This window comes from Heteronotia binoei, chromosome 4 (genome assembly GCF_032191835.1).
Source record: "Heteronotia binoei isolate CCM8104 ecotype False Entrance Well chromosome 4, APGP_CSIRO_Hbin_v1, whole genome shotgun sequence".
Lineage (NCBI taxonomy): Eukaryota > Metazoa > Chordata > Lepidosauria > Squamata > Gekkonidae > Heteronotia > Heteronotia binoei.
Window position 1 is genome coordinate 78,768,050 of NC_083226.1, and position 16,207 is coordinate 78,784,256.

Consider the following 16,207-nt stretch of genomic DNA (forward strand, 5'->3'; position numbering starts at 1 on the left):
GCAGACGTTTTCTGGACCAGACGGAGTGGATGCTGCACAGAGATACCTTCAGTCTGATTGTGGACAGATATGGTCCAGTGTCGGTGGACTTGTTTGCCACGGCAGAGAATCGTCAGGTGGACAGGTTCTTCGCCAAAAACAGAGATGTAGAAGCAGAAGGGACCGATGCGCTCAGCGGCGAGTGGCCGACAGGGCTACTGTATGCCTTTCCACCCATTCCACTATTGCCCAGGGTGATTCAGAGGGTAGTGGAGTTAAGGGCAGAGATGGTGCTTGTGGCTCCTTTCTGGCCAAGACGGGCATGGTTCCAGGAACTTCTGAGGTTGTCAGTTCAACCCCCTTGGCGACTGCCGAGGAGGGACGACCTCTTGACTCAGGGCAACATGTCACATCCTCAGCCGGACCTGTTACAGTTGACAGTTTGGAGGTTGAGCGGTTGCAGCTTGAAGGTCTAGGTTATGCCAAGAGGGTGGTGGACACTATGTTGGCGTCACGTAAATTCTCCACTAACAGAGTGTATAACACCACTTGGAAGGTTTTATCTTCGTGGTCGGCCCAGCAGGGGTTGGATCCGCTGAAGGTGAACGTTCAAGGTGTTCTTTGTTTCCTACAGTAGGGGGCAGACAAAGGGCTTTCCACTAGTACACTTCGGCATCAGGTGGCTGCCATCTCTGCTATCCAAGGGGTGCGGGGGTGTAAGGCTTTGTCCATGCATCCGCATATTAGGCGTTTTCTGAGGGGTACTGCACTTCTCAAACCGCCACAGGTGCACAGGTTTCCTTCGTGGAAGTTGAATGTTGTGCTGAATGCCTTGTGTAGGCATCCCTTCGAGCCTATGGCATCATGTGGCTGACTTTAAAAGCACTCTTTCTAGTGGGAATTACCACGGCACGTAGGGTGTCCGAGTTACGGGCCCTTTCTGTTGATAAGGAACTCTGTGTCTTTCATAATGATAAGGTTGTGCTTAGGCCAGACCCATCTTTCATCCCTAAGGTTAATTCTATTTTTCATAGGTCTCAGGAGTTGGTGCTTCCAAATTTTTGCCCCAATCCTAAGTCTCCCAAGGAAAGGGAGTTGCACTGTCTAGATGTTAAGAGGGCACTTAGCTTTTATATTGAGCGCACAAAAAACTGGAGAAAGTCTGACTCCTTGTTTGTGTCTTTCAGTAAAAGGTCACAGGGACGACAGGTTTCCACTTCCTCTCTTAGTAGATGGCTGCGGGAATGTTTTGTTCTGGCCTACAAGGCCCAAGGTCAAATCCCTCCAGATGGGATCACGGCTCACTCTTTGAGGGGTGCTGCGACATCAGCAGTGTATAGGTCCTTTCCTTCTTTGGAAGCTGTGTGTAAGGCAGCAACTTGGAGGTCGGTGCATACCTTTACCAAGCACTATAAGGTAGATAAGTGGGCTTCGGCGGAGGCAGCCTTTGGGAGGCGTGTGCTGCAGCATGCACTCTAAACAGGGAAGCCAGTCCCGCCCAGGGATGTACAGCTTTGTTACGTCCCAGTAGTCGGACTGACCCACTGACCAGACCACCGGAGAACGGAAGGTTTGTATCACTTACTGTGAAGCTTCCTTCTCGGTGGACTGGCAGTGGGTCGGTCCGGCCCGCCCTTTGGTGGTTGAACGGCTTCCTGGGTGTTGGAGATGGATTCTGGAGCTGGTTCCTTCTTTTGGAATGAGTTTCTGTACTGTGGTTTGCAATGCTCTAGTTCAGTTATCCATTCTGTATGGTGCATTGAAGCATAATAAAATTGTTCTCCTCGTTTACTCGGTATTAGAGTATGTTTGATGGGGAGGATTTGGAAGTTATTTTCTATAGGGGGATGCGGCTTGGATACAACTGGAGAGTTCTGGGAGGTATAGGCCACTCCCCCCTTCCGGATCAATTGGAAGACCCGACCCTGTGATGAGGAGGAGGAGCCTATACCCAGTAGTCGGACCGACCCACTGCCAGTCCACCGAGAAGGAAGCTTCACGGTAAGTGATACAAATCTTCCGTTCTCACAATACAAGAACTCATGGGCATTCAATGAAATTGCTGAGCAGTCAGGTTAAAACAGATAAATGGAAGTATTTCTTCACCCAAAGCGGGATTAACGTGGAATTCACTGCCACAGCAGGAGGTGACGGCGGCTACAAGCATAGCCAGCTTTAAGAGGGGATTGGATAAAAATATGGAGGAGAGGTCCATCAGTGGCTATTAGCCACAGTATGTGTGTGTGTGTGTATATGCACACACACACATATATTGGCCACTGTGTGACACAGAGTGTTGGACTGGATGGGCCATTGGCCTGATCCAACATGACTTCTCTTATGTTCTTATGTTCTGTGTTGTCATTGCTGTGAAATACTGCCTCTTACTTTGATTTCATCTTGAAGATAATCATTATCAGACAGCTTTTGGTCTCTGCTCAGCCTCTTGCCCTTATCAGAATACCAGCCTCCAGACATTCTGCCAAGTCTGTGGCCATTTCAGCAGTCTACACTGCAATAGTTTGTATCGTTGACATTAGAATGCTGTTACTTGATCAACTCTTTTGATCTTTGTAAATTTGACTCTCTAAGCAACTTGTGAAGTAGGTTTTGACAGCACAGTCTTGGGTGCTGTCTTCCTTTCAGGTACGTGAATTTAACAGTTTCCTATATGCAGGGCTACAGAGAAAAAAGAAGTGTTGTTAACCCAGATCCAAGCCTTATATCCTCTGTTTCTGCTGCAGAATACTGCCCAGAAGATTGTATGTATATTCAGTCAGTGATGGTCATTGTGGAGACTGAGCCAGAAATGGCTAGCTTTGCCCTCTTGAACTATCCAAAGCATGCTGCTATGCCTGGACAGAAGGGGGAAGCAAATACACTCAGTCTTCCATAGCTTTATAGAAAGTCCTTTCTGTTGTCAGCATAGGGGCATTCCCATATGCACAAAAAGGTAAATTACAGGCAAGCTATCTCTTCTTCACATTCATACTCAATTTTCTAGTTGAGGGAGTGCCCCAGAGATAGGTTTTTTGTTCACGCTGTAGGCATTCATTTTATGTCCAGAATCTGTAATATTTAAATAAAATATGTATTTATATATTTAAATAAAATGCATAGCTGAGTTCATGTTCAGCCTCTTCATTGCTTATAAAAAAAAATCTGAATGGAGTGGATGTTTGCTTTATGTGGATATATGCATTTAAAGACTGGCCCAAACCCTCTATTTTTTCTATAGTCCTGCTCTTAATAGATGATTTATAAAAAAGCTAAATACAGGTTTTAATGGAAAACTCTGTCTCAGTTTGGCATCATTTTGATGAAAGAAATTATACTTTTCAGCTGCCTCACTAAAATATTTTGATGAGCACTAAAGTGTATTTTAAAGGCTACACAATTGTAAATAAGGATATACATAAAGTCTGCTGCTCTTCCTATTTCATTTGATATCTGTCTTTCTGTAAAAGCTTGTAATAATGTCGTCTAAACTGTCTTTTCAAAAGAGGAGATTAACTGCAATGTCATTCAGCTGTCTTTAATCTGCCAGGTTTTATTTTATCTCATTCTTTTAATAATGTGGGTATATGTTCAAGATACCATTGAATTATTATAGCAGAGCAGGGTCCTGCTGCTTTGTGGGTGGCCTAAATTCAAATTCATAAGTGATCTTAGGATTTCTGTGTCCTGCTGGTTGAGACCAAAAAATATCATGGAGATGCCACCTGTAGCCTTTGAGGAGAAGGATAAAATTGGTCATACTATGGTACAGAGCCCCTGCTTCCTGCACAAGTGATTCAGAATATCTATAGATATGTAAGAATTGGATGCATTTCTTTTATTCCCTCTGGTTGCATTTGTGCTTTACAGTAGCCAGAGCCAGGAGGCAAATAGATCTTTTAAGTGATTCAAAATATTTAGATTTGATTAGACTTCCAAGCCTCTTTCTTGCCTTGCAGTAGTCTCAAATTGTTCTAATTTATTTTTTATGGTTATAACAGATTATTTTTGTTTTATGATCAATTTATTTATTTTCCTCATGAAATTACACTGAGTTATCAGGAATGACAGCAAAATTGTCACAGACATAGCACTGCTGTGAATCTACCAGTTTATCATGTTATTCAGGGTATTTCCATATTTTTATTGGTGGTGTTTTATTCCCCCTGTATTGCATTTTATCTTGCCAGATGGTGTATTGCTCTCTAACAGAGTTCCAGAGAGCGGTTTATAAGACTGTGTTGGAGACAGAAGATGTACAGTTGATTCTTCAAGCGCAGGAACCATGTAGTTGCAACAGTGGCCGTAAAAGGAAGAATTGTTGTTACAAAGTAAGAGTTTTTGTTGGCTTGATTTCAATTGCAGCTATCCAGATCTGTTGTTCATAACAGCATATGTTCCATTATGCATTGTGCATTTGTCCTGCCATCGTTCTGTCCATGCATTTTGCTGTAGATCTGAAAAAAGTTGCATAGAAACTCTTAAGAACATAAGAGAAGCCATGTTTAGGGTTGCAGAGTCTTACCTGGCTGCTGTTGGGGGACCGTCCTCCCAGGAGTTTTTGACACATTCGCAAAGTTGCACACCACAATGACATCACCTGGAAATAATGTCATCACACTGGGCACATCAGGTGCAACAGATCTTTGGGGGTGGGGCTCCCCCTGCTGGCCAGCTCCATAGTGGTGGATTGGAGGCTCTGAAAGCAGGGGAACCCCTGCCTCTATCAGAGGGATGGGAACCCTAGCCATGTTGGATCAGGCCAATGGCCCATCCAGTCCAACACTTGGTGTCACACAAAAACATAGGTGCCATCAGGAAGTTCACTAATGGGGTCAGAACTCCAGAAACCTCCCCACTGTTGTCCCCCAAGCACCAAGAATACAAAGCATCACTGTCCCAGACATAGTGTTCCATCTATACATTGTGACTAACAGCCACTGATGGGGCTCTGCTCCATATGTTTATCCAATTCCCTCCTGAAGCTGTCTATGCTTGTAGCTACCACCATTTCCTGCAACAGTCAATTCCATGTGTTAATTACTCTTTGGGTGAAGAAGTACTTCCTTTTATCTGTTCTAAGCCTACTGCTCATTAATTTTATTGAGTGCTCATGAGGTCTTGTGAGAAAGGGAAAAGAGTACGTCTTTTTCTACTAGAGATGGGCATGAACCAGCTCACAAACCTTTGTTCATGACAAATTTTGATTGGTTTTTGGTTTGCAAACTGAAGTTGTGGTTGACAAACTGCAGCCTGGCCACCTCTACAAACTTGTAAGGGAGTTCATGGACAGCAAAACGGGCTTTTTCTTCGTTGTGAAAGCTGTCAAAACAGCTGAGCCATAGGAGCAGGCTGCTGCCTATTGGTCAGTTGTTTAGATTGCAAACAGCTAAGTTGGGGTGGGGGGCAGCCTGCTTCTGTGGCTGTACTGTTTAAAGGGACTTCTTGTGCAGCCAGCCTTTGGGGCTTGCTGCCAAGATAGCTCTTTCAAATAGCTGAGCCACATAGAGCAAACTGCTCCCATGCTCAGTTGTTTAAAGAAACTTTTTAAGGCAGCCAGCCCCTGTGATTCACTGCCCAAGAAAGCACCTTTAAACAGCTGAGTAAGAGCAGTTTGCTTCAGGGACTGGCTGCCCAAGAATGTCCCTTATAAAGTCTATCCTTCAAAGCAGCCATTTTCTCAGGGAAAATGATCTTTGTAGTCTGGATCTAGTTGTAATCCTAGGAGGTCTCCAAGCCCCACTTGGAGGGTAGTGAATACGAAGAAAAATACCATATAATTATTAATAATGGCTCTGCAAACAATTCTAAGTTTGGTATGCCTTTATATAATGATTTGTATCAATATATCATGCCAAACTAGGTTAGATTAAAATTTTAAAAAGTTATTATTAGTTTGCAGTGAGACACAATACAGCTTGCAAATACAATAATGTCAATAACTCAGGCTCTATGCAACAGTGCAAGTCTGTGTAGTATAGATGTCTCTGAAACAGTAGCTGCTTGTTTAACTCCAGACTGAAGCAGTAAGAAGTTTGACAACATGCATCCTAGGTATTAATGCTGTATATTTCAATAGTATATCTTCATGTGGTCACCTTTGTCTATTTGGAACCACTGCTCAGATGATCAAACATAACTCAAGGTTGTCACAGCATTAATGCTGGCAGTATAGTAACCCACTTGGAAGATGGCAACCGTATATCCTGATGGGAACTTCCTGGAGGGCTGGAGCAAGCCAAGCTGAGCCCCTGCAATTCTGGTAGAGCTGAACAGCTCAGACTGGGCAGGTGCAGGCACCCGAGGAAATGACACATGAGTCTATGCTGGTTATTGTCATCACTGCCAGCTGAATTTGATAGGACCACAGGGGCTGCTCAGTCTAGCTTTCTACTTGGCCATTTTAACATCCCAGTCCATCAGTGGTTTCCAGTCAGTTGTGTCTAGGGTGTGCGCACTTTATTGGCTTTTTAGAACGCTTCCAGTGATTCATTATTTTTGTGCAGTGGTTATTCGCTTTTGATCTTAGTGAAGACAACAGCCTCTTTTAACAGAAAAAAATTATTATTAAACATAAGGTCCCTTTGGCCCCAAACCTAGGATATCTGAGATGTAAGGCCAACATGGCCTTTCTTTTATCACCAAATAACACAATTCCTTGGGGGCGGGGAATGAACGGGCATACTTTTGAATGCATAATTTTGCATTTAAAAGCTATTTATTTAATTGATTTATATTATATTGCATAATAGTGTATAGGAAAACTGTATATTTATCCATGCATAATGAATTACCAGTTCATTATTTTGGAAGTTTTGCTGAATTTAACAACTTTTTTTTACATTTCTAATAACACCATGGAATTCAACCTTGTGTTCCAAATTCAGAAGTCTAAAAACATTATTTGGACATTTAGTTCTAAGCTGGTTTAACCTCTTTGCCTTTCATTTTATATTTCTACAGACAAATGTACATGGTGAAACAATGCAAGCCTTGTATTTCAGTTACCTGACAATCCTTCGTAAGATTGCTAATCATGCTGCACTGTTACAAACTGACAATACTAGCAAACAGCAGGTTAGTTTCCTTGAATATTCATGGCTAGACCAGAGATGTGAAGAAGAATCTTGCTAGTAAATTTTGTTTTGTAGTTTTCATGACTTTTTACAATTGGAATCATGTATTGCTCTTCTACAAATTGAAGACAATGCCTAGCCTATTACTTTTAGTATATTTCTGACACTTCAACACAGTGATACTAGTAAGGTTTTAAGAGGAGTGTCTCCTACCACCTTTCTCCTTCACCTGGGTTCTGCTCCTACTCCAGACTCCTTTTCCCTTTTCAGATATCCACCGCACTACTACACTTAATTGCTTACAAGCATGGAAGGAGCAGACCAAAAAGGGTGAAGGCCAAGAGCACTGTGGACAGCTGACCCTACTTCCTATATGCTCGCAGCCAATGTGAGGGCCTCTCCCCTGAGTGCCTTTTCCTTCACTTGCAGAGGCAGAATGGAGGGCTGGAGAGCTCATGTTGAGACACAGGGTGGTATGAGCCTCCAAGCAATGATGGCAAATTTGTTAAAGCTTACCATGAAGGCCAGGCAGTAAATCTTTATAACAAAGGTCAGCACATAAGCTTGAAAGCATGATTTCAGCCATGTAAAAGTACAGCTAGAACAAGATGGGGTTACCACTGCTTCTTGGGGGTAGCAGTTACTTAAATGGCCAGCCATGACCCCCACAGCTATTTTTTTCGTCCTCTCTGTCTCTTGACAGCGGTGAGCTTCTGCATCCATTCTGTCTGTTTTGCCTGGAAATCCAGTGATTGTTCTATAGAATGTAGGCTTGTTTAACATCAGGCTTTGTTCTGGGCCCTACATGCCAGATGATGCTCTTTAAGGCGTAAGGGAAACAGGGAACTGCCTTTGGACAGTTCTTACTCAAAACAGGTGACAAGGCAAGTGACTATTTGCCAATCTGCTCCATATCTTTTCTTAGAATTATGGGCTGTTGATTTTAATGGTTCTTAACTTCCAAGAAAGTGTACTTAAGATTGTGAACCACAGCTCTGTTATTGGATATTTTCTTATGTTAAAGTTAAATGATACTTTATTCTCTGCTCTGAGCCAGTTTTCTTTTGTTTCATAATAACATTGAAAATGTATGTAATTATGAGGAGGTATCTCAGACTTAAGAAGTTTAAGAAGGGAACTGTACTGTTCATTTAAAAGGGATACTTTTAAATCAAAACTTTTATTGGAAGGAAACCATTTAAATCAAGATGTGTTCTAGCCAATCCAGGTTTTACATTCATATTACAGACACAGGAAGTAAAAGAAAACCCTTTTAATGTCATGAGTGAATTTATTGGAATCACTTTGCAATATTATAATATTTCATTATAATAGATAAGATATGTTATGATGATATACCTTTAAATGGCATGTAGCAACCTTCTGGAAACTATGAAGGATGTTAACAGTTCGTTTTGGAGGAGTTAGAGATGCAGGTCTGGACATGTATTCATTTACCGCACACCATTTTAAGGCACTTATCTTTCCTGTTAGTTTTTTCTATCTGTTGGAGGGCCACCATTGGTTGTATTCTGGACAAAGAAGAGGCTAATAGGAGATAATGTCAAGCCAGTAGTTTTTAAGAAGAACCATTTATTCCACTAGTCCATATTTAATAACATAGCATTGGATTCTTTTGAAATTAAACCTGCTGCTTTGCTGTTAATGTTTGCATTTGACATGCTTATTGTATTACAATTTCAATGTTGCTTTGCTATTTCACCATAGTCAGCAAGACATAATACGGTGGGATCAAATCCAAACAGATTAAGGGCCCAAACACCTTACATAGTAGAGCCCAAACCTATACATTTCCATTGAAAAATAGGCTCTTCTTTTTTAGGGAGGGTTAAGAAGAGTAAAGGGACTTGTTATTTGCTTCTAAAAATATCTGTCACTATGCTCTCCACATGCCCTGCTGTATTTTGCCTTCCACTGCCCTCAGTTACCTTCCCTTGACCTAATTACCTTCCTCCAACTCTCCACTATTTAAATTCTCCTTCCACATGTGATGTGCCATTACTTATCTTCCAAATCCTCCCTTCATTTCAAAAGAGCCTTCTGTATCCCACTTCTGGTCTTTCCAGCTGAAACATCCATTTCCTTCTTAGAACCTTTCCCCCTTAACTTCAAATATACACAAGTTGAAAAATCCACATTATGCTCCGTTTCAATATGCTGTACTCTATTTCCTATATTTTTAACAATCTTGACTCCAGCATTGCTAATCAGTGGTGTGGCAGTATCTGATGCTGAGGCATCCAGTGGTTACTACAGTGTTACCCTTTCTTTCCTAGTATGCACATTGTTTCTTAGCCCTGAAGATGGTCCAGTAGTTTGTGTGGAGAATGGTGTCGTTCTGTGGTCTCATCGGGAATCTGAAAGGGCTTGGGGAGATTTGGGGGTTTGCAGTGGGAAGGGAGAGTTTGACATATACCTGCCCGGTGGGGGGCAGCTTCCATGATAGAAGGCACTTCTGTAGACAGAAAAAAGAATGTGTGAATCCATGCCTTGTTTCAGATCCTTGCTTGGCCATGAAGTCTGAAGAGCAGCCATGGGCAAGTAACAGACTTGTAGCCTAGTCTGTGCCAAAGTTTGTATAAGGAATGGCCCCATATATTCTCCTTAAAGGAAATCTAGGATACCAAATGTCTGAGATAAAAATATGAAATATATAGAAATATAGAAATATTTAGTCTTTGAAAAGTGCTTTAGATTTCTTTTTATACCAAGGATATTTTGGGTCTATAATAGAACAGCTAGATTTGAGTCCAACAGCACTGTTGAGACCAACAAGATTTTCAGGATGTAAGTTTTTGATAGTCCTTTATCAAACATGAGGAGGAATGGCGATCTCTGAGTCTGTTTATCCTAGGCAGAAGGTGGTAGGAGGAGTGTTGTAAACAATGCTTGTAAAGGATTCAAAGCTACAATGCTTTTATTGTAATCAGCTTGATTAAAGCAGAGGATAAATGCTTGTGGAAAAGATACTCTTTATGATTACTGATGGGGTGAAATGTTTGATTTTGAAACTTTTTTTGTCTATAACTGTGTTTTATTTCAGGAAGCCCACATCACAAGTGTGTGCAACCAGGTATTTTTGAAATTTCCTGATTTTATGCAGCTTAGGAAAGATGCAGCCTTTGAAACTATTTCTGATCCAAAGTACAGCGGGAAAATGAAGGTAAATATGCAAGGGTTAGGAAGGGGACAGTATTCTAATGTGGTGTCATACCTTGTAACACCTAGTATTTAATATTAATGATTAAGGCCCTTTTACAAACCTTTGGGATCAGAGATCCCAATTGTACTTTAGATCACTCAACAGTCTCATAGTTTATCTGAATTATTGCACTGTTCTCTGGTGGAAGATGTATTGGTACAAATTCATTGTGACTATCTCAAGAATGAATGGTAGCATAATAATTGTCATTAAATAGTTACATATTTTTGTCCTGTAGTGTGCTTTCTTTTCTGTTTTACAGTGAGCATGTCATTTGTGAAAAGTTATGATGGGACACAATAGCTCTAGTCCAGGGGTGTCGAACTCACTTTTTATGAGGGACAGATTTGACATAAATGTAACCTGGCCAGGCCATGTGTGTCATAAAATGTAATACCAGGTAGCAGACATATAAACTTTATAAAGGGCAAAAACACAATTAAAAATATTTTTACTTAAAATAAAACATGCTTGAAACATTAACATACTTGCAATATTTTGTCTTACCGTCTCTGATAAATGTCACCTCTTACTATGAATTATTGCATCAAAAACCGCAGACAATGTCTGTGCTGTACCAATCTTGAAAATGCTGTTCAGGTGCTGTTCAGGTGTGCACATCTGCAGGGCCAGCTCACCCACTAGGCAAATTAGGCATTTGTCTAGGACGCTGGCTGGAGGGGCACCGAATTGGGCTCCCCCCCTGCACCCAAGACAAATGTCTAGTTGCGCAGGGGTTGCAATGCTGGGTGAAGCCAGTAAGCATGAGGCTGGCATCGCTACTCTGAGCACGCTTGAGTGGGGGGGGGGGCAAAGTGGCTGCTGCACCACTGCAACCCCCTCCCCCCCCGCACGTGCTCAGAGTAGCAACGTCAGCCTCGTGCTTACCGGCTTTGCCCGGTATTGCAAGAGACCCTTCTGCTAATATCAAGCAGGAAAAGGCTTTGCTCTCACCCCTCCCTTCTGGAACAGAAAAAAACAGGAGGGGGGTGGCCTGGGGGCACACGGGCAGTAAGTCTGCCTGGGGTGCTATGTGCTTTTGGGCCAGCCCTGCACATCTATAAGTTGCAAATCTACTTTTGATTTATTGACATTCATTACAGAAATCTCATGGTCAATACATTGAGCCTAAGACCCAGAGGAAAACATGAAGCAGCTAGGCATTGTGAGCTTTTGTACAGAAGCTGCTTCATATACTAGTCAAGAACATGTGAAAGCACCATGGCACAGACTGAGGGCTATGTGTTTGTCTACAAAACTATAGCCTTCTGCAGAAAAATAACTACAACTCCTGTGTGACATTGCAAGAACAGAGATACAGCCATGTACAATGGTCAGTATCAGCCTACTATCTGGGAAGTCTAAATTCAAGATCCCCAATGAAAGAAAATGTGAAAGAAAAATCAAGGAAAATTTGCTGGCTAAACCTAGGCTGGACACACACTCAGCCTAATGCTGGCTTGTTATTTATCTTCTAAATAGTTCATATGTTTTCCTATTGAGAAAGACTGGAGGGCATAAATACAGAGAAAAAGAGGAGGGGAACCCAATTGCACTCATAACAAGCCCAACAAAACTCTCTCTCTCTCTCTCTCCCGCCCTCTCCCTCTCTGTAGCAAGGCAAAAAGCTCATACCTTCAATGATACGTCACTAGTTTTAAAAGTGCTCTTTGTATCTCTCCCAATGGTGGGGACTGGGCTCTGGCTCTTTTCTTCCTTCCCCAAGGAACAAGGAGAGGGAGGAGACTCAGCCACTAAGGAAGAGAGGCTTGGCTCAGTAGCTCTGCAGTGTGATTGAATGATCCTGGCAAATTTTATCAACACAGCAGAGCTATAGAGCCAAGCTCCTTCATTGGCTGGGGTTCCTCCTCCCTCCTCCTCTCTTTGGGAAAAGGGAGGGGGAAGAGGGAAAGAGCAGGGAGAGGCTGCTTTGCTGGCTGGCTTATTGGGGGCAAAACACAAAATGGAGACCGAAGAAAGCAGGCAAGGGAGAACGAAGCAGACAACAGCCAGTTGCTGGGAAGTCTGATTGGAGCCCTCTGGGGGCTGGGTCCAGCCCATCGGCCATATGTTTGACACCCCTGCTCTAGTCTTTTGGGGTTTTTTTACTTGTATGAAAGCTTCATAGGCATGTTGGGGGTCTTTGTGAGATTTGGATCAGGCTGTGTATATACTGTGGCATAAGCATAAGCAATTGATTTACATAATTCTGGTTGTTTCATTTGTGCTTTGCCTTGTCCAGCAGATCCCAGGCAGAAAATACTAAAAATTTTGAATAGAAAATTTAATTTAATATATTAAAACAGCCCTCTACTGGATTAATTTGTAGAGCATCAAAAAGTTAAACAAGGAGGTGTTAAACCATTTTTTCAGAAGATGTTCACATAAACCTGCAATGAAAAAAATACCTCAGTTATGGACCAGTTGTCAAGAATTCTTCTTCATGAAGCCAGGAGAGAGTAGTGCAGAGGAAAGGGTAGTGATATATAGTCAAGATTATCTTTTGATTGGATTAAGAAAACAGAGTGCATCTTTCCACCCCAGTGGCTGCCCAGGTGCAACCTTTTTATTTTCTTCCATGAAAGCAAATAGCATTCACAACAGAGCTCCATAGAAAGTTGCAAAACATTTTGCACCCCCTCCACTATCAACACCAAAGGGATACCTGAATTATGTAAGCTCATTGAACCTGCTATAAGCACAAGTATATGGTCAGTTATAAATGCAAAATCACCTCATTGGTTAATGAAGAAAATGAGATTGAATTTATACCCTGCTCTTCTCTTGGAGTCTCAGAGCAGTTTACAGTCTTCTCTTCGTCTCCCTACAACAGACACTGTATGAGAGAGCTCTGCAAGAATTGTGGCTGATCCAAGGTTACTCAGCAGGTGCATGTGAAGAAGTGGGGAATCAAACCTGGTTCTCCCAGATCAGAGTCTGCGCACTTAACCACTGTACCAAACTGGCTCTCTAAATTGTGGGTTCATTTTGAAATAGGGCTAAAGTGCATAGAGCAGTTTACCCTTCATGATATAAGCACCAATCCAATTAATTCCCACTCAGTTGTTTTGAACAAAAATAAAATCCAGATAGGAAGAGAAATCCAATCTTTAAAAAAAAATGAATCAGTCAAAATAATAAATAATAAAATAAATATAAATATGTTTTTTTAAAAAACTTTTCAGAATAAGCCAAAATAATTTTCTCAATGTAAATTGTGTTTGTCAGAAGAATCTGCACACTTAACCACTACATCAGATTGGCTCTTACCAAACTATGGGTTGTTTCTACTGAACTTCCAGTGCCTTATGGCTAGGGATGGGCACAAATCACAAAAATGAAGGTTGGTTTGTGGGCATACATTGAACCCAGTTGGCCCACATATGAATCAGTTTGGGTTCATGAAGTTCATGCTCTCAAACTAAACAGCTGAGCTATGGGAGCAGTCTGCCCCTGGAGTTCTGCTGTTTCCAATCTAAACAACTTCACCTGTGGGAATTACTCCCCAGTATGGGAATTACTGGGATTTACTCCCCAGTATGGTCTGTTTATGTATAGAAAATTATGCCCAGTGAACAAGTCCTCTCAGCAGCTGCCACTGTCTGTCTGGGGTGTGGACACTCACCAAGTCCAGGCAGGCACCAAAAAAAAAAAGTTGATGTGGTTGTTCATAAGGAGAGCCTGGCCCAGAGTGTGATTCCCTGCACTGCCTAAATTTCATGTGTGTTTCTTTATTTCATCTGTACAGTGTCTTGCAATATTTTAACATTTTACAACTTAAATGAGAAGAATGTGTATAGCAAAAGCTCTAATTGGACAATGTTGTCCCCAGGAGATTTTCTCTGACTTTTTGCAATCTGCCAGTGAAGAGAAGGTTATGAAAAATCTTACACAGGCAGTTTTAGAGCACAAATATTTATTGTAGACTTTTCAATGTAAAAAGTACATGCATAATTTAATCTACTGTAATTTTGAAACTGAGTGAGACTGGAATAGCAAACTGTATAATGATAGTAGTAGCAAGTGTTGTTTTACAGACCTTCTGAATTATGAGAGTTGTGGCTGCAAATTATTTCAGCTCTGCTGTTACACTTGGTGGTGCACTTCTGGAGAATATCAAGGGCATTTTCTATGTGACTAATGTGGGATGCATCATGTGAGATTATGACTGGGCATTGCCTAATGCATAAACTGGAGTCTTGTAGCGTTTTGTAGCTCTGAAGCCTAACAAAGTGCCCCAAGAATCTTAGTCATTTTTTGTTTCTGCTGCAACAGGTCTAGCAAGACCTCTGGAATTACTTGATGAATAAGTCATTTTTCAGAAATGTAAAAAAATCCTTTTAGTTCTTACCAATAAATAATAGAAACTTTGGGTCCCATTATTTTTATATGTACCTGATTTGTTGTTCCACCCTACTTATTTTGTCAAAGTACTTGTGGCATTATTGGTATCATCTTACACATAATGGTGGACTGCTCCTTGCTAAAAAAAAGAGGGTGGTGGATCCAGAGGTGGATTTTGGTGTGAATCTCACCAGATTCAGCTTCCCAATCCCTACTTTTAGATGTAAACTATGATTCTGCAGCAGCCATTGCAGTTTTTGGCAGCTACTTCTTCTAGGCATAAAGGCATAAAGTTAAATTAAAATTCTTTAGAAGAAATATGTCATTATTCTGTGGTTTTGAGTTGTTCAGGGCCTTGAGTCCATGAACAAAAAAAGGACAGAAATAAAGTGCCACCCTAATTGTAGTCAACAGTTAAGCGCTAGCCGGCCCATAGGTTGAGTAATTCCTGTGCTGCACCTTGCATCTGCCATTTTCTGACTGACTAGAGGGAAAAACCTCTCTCCATGAGCATGAGGGGAGGTAAAGAACCAAGTTGCATTTAATGCTCTATTAAAGATGCTGTTTGAAGTGTTATATTTCACATGCAGGAGGGGACCCACTCTTCAGTTTGAGATGAGAAGGACAGGGGCATGAACAAGGAGCAGCCTTTCCCTAAGGTCTGGCTCCCAAGGGGCAATGGAATGTTGGACAATGGAGGAAATATTACCCCTTCTGCATGTCTGCTCTTTTCCTTTCCGTTAAGTGAGAATTCTGACTGTGTACAGGCTGACCTCTTTCCAAACAAGGTTGGGGAGGGGGAGGCTACACCTGACACCATGATGTTGTGTGGCAGCAAAGTATAGCTGTTTCCACATTTCTGTTCATCTTTTTCCATACCTAATGGTAAGAATTCAAATTTCTTTATTATAGTAGATATCTTGATGCATTCCATTTACAGTTAGTTGCCTCTTTCAAAATAAGATTCCTGTTCTGAATACAGAGTTAGCAAGTGTAAGAGAATTCACACCCTTGTTCGTTCTGTTGTTGGTTTTTTGTCAAGTTCTACGTAGTTACAAGTGTGTTAAAGAAAGCTGGTTATAATATGAGTAATATTCTTTTTATAGCCTCTGCATAAGAGTATATTCAGGAGGTTGCCCTCTGTGTGCCCAAGAGAACAGCAGTATATATTGGAGGATATGGCCATCTCATAGGTCTGAATAGACTGAGAATGTTTGTAGAAAAGATGAGGGAGCCCATCCAAACCTTTGGGCAGTAGCATAATGTGCTGATGGTAAACCAGACCCATCAGTCAATGGGCTTCTGCATTTGTCTCTGATTCTGCTTCCTATTAGTGATTGAAGGTACCCCAATGGAATTCTTCATAGTAGCCTTTTTGAGGTTAGGAAGGCATGATGTTTTATAGGACCAATAAACATTATGCAGTTATGCTCAAGTGCTTCTATTGTTTAGCAGTCTGCTGGTTCTTGTTTGAGTTAGTTTGCTTACTTTTTATGTTTTTCTTTCTCCCTGATATCAAAATTAAAGAGTATGAGTTAGTATTTTCTTTTTTCTTTTTAATGGTTTGCTTCTTACCTTTCCTGACTTC

At 41.5% G+C, this 16,207-nt stretch overlaps 1 protein-coding gene across 1 annotated transcript in view; it reads left to right on the plus strand.

The window, feature by feature from the left end:
• Positions 1–16,207, plus strand: part of ERCC6L2 (ERCC excision repair 6 like 2) — a 97,969-nt gene that overhangs the window by 43,369 nt on the left and 38,393 nt on the right. The window contains exons 9-11 of the mRNA XM_060235457.1: positions 4,167–4,307; positions 6,940–7,053; positions 10,117–10,236. Coding sequence (XP_060091440.1) covers positions 4,167–4,307; positions 6,940–7,053; positions 10,117–10,236 — 375 coding nt within the window. The remainder of the gene's footprint in view (positions 1–4,166; positions 4,308–6,939; positions 7,054–10,116; positions 10,237–16,207) is intronic.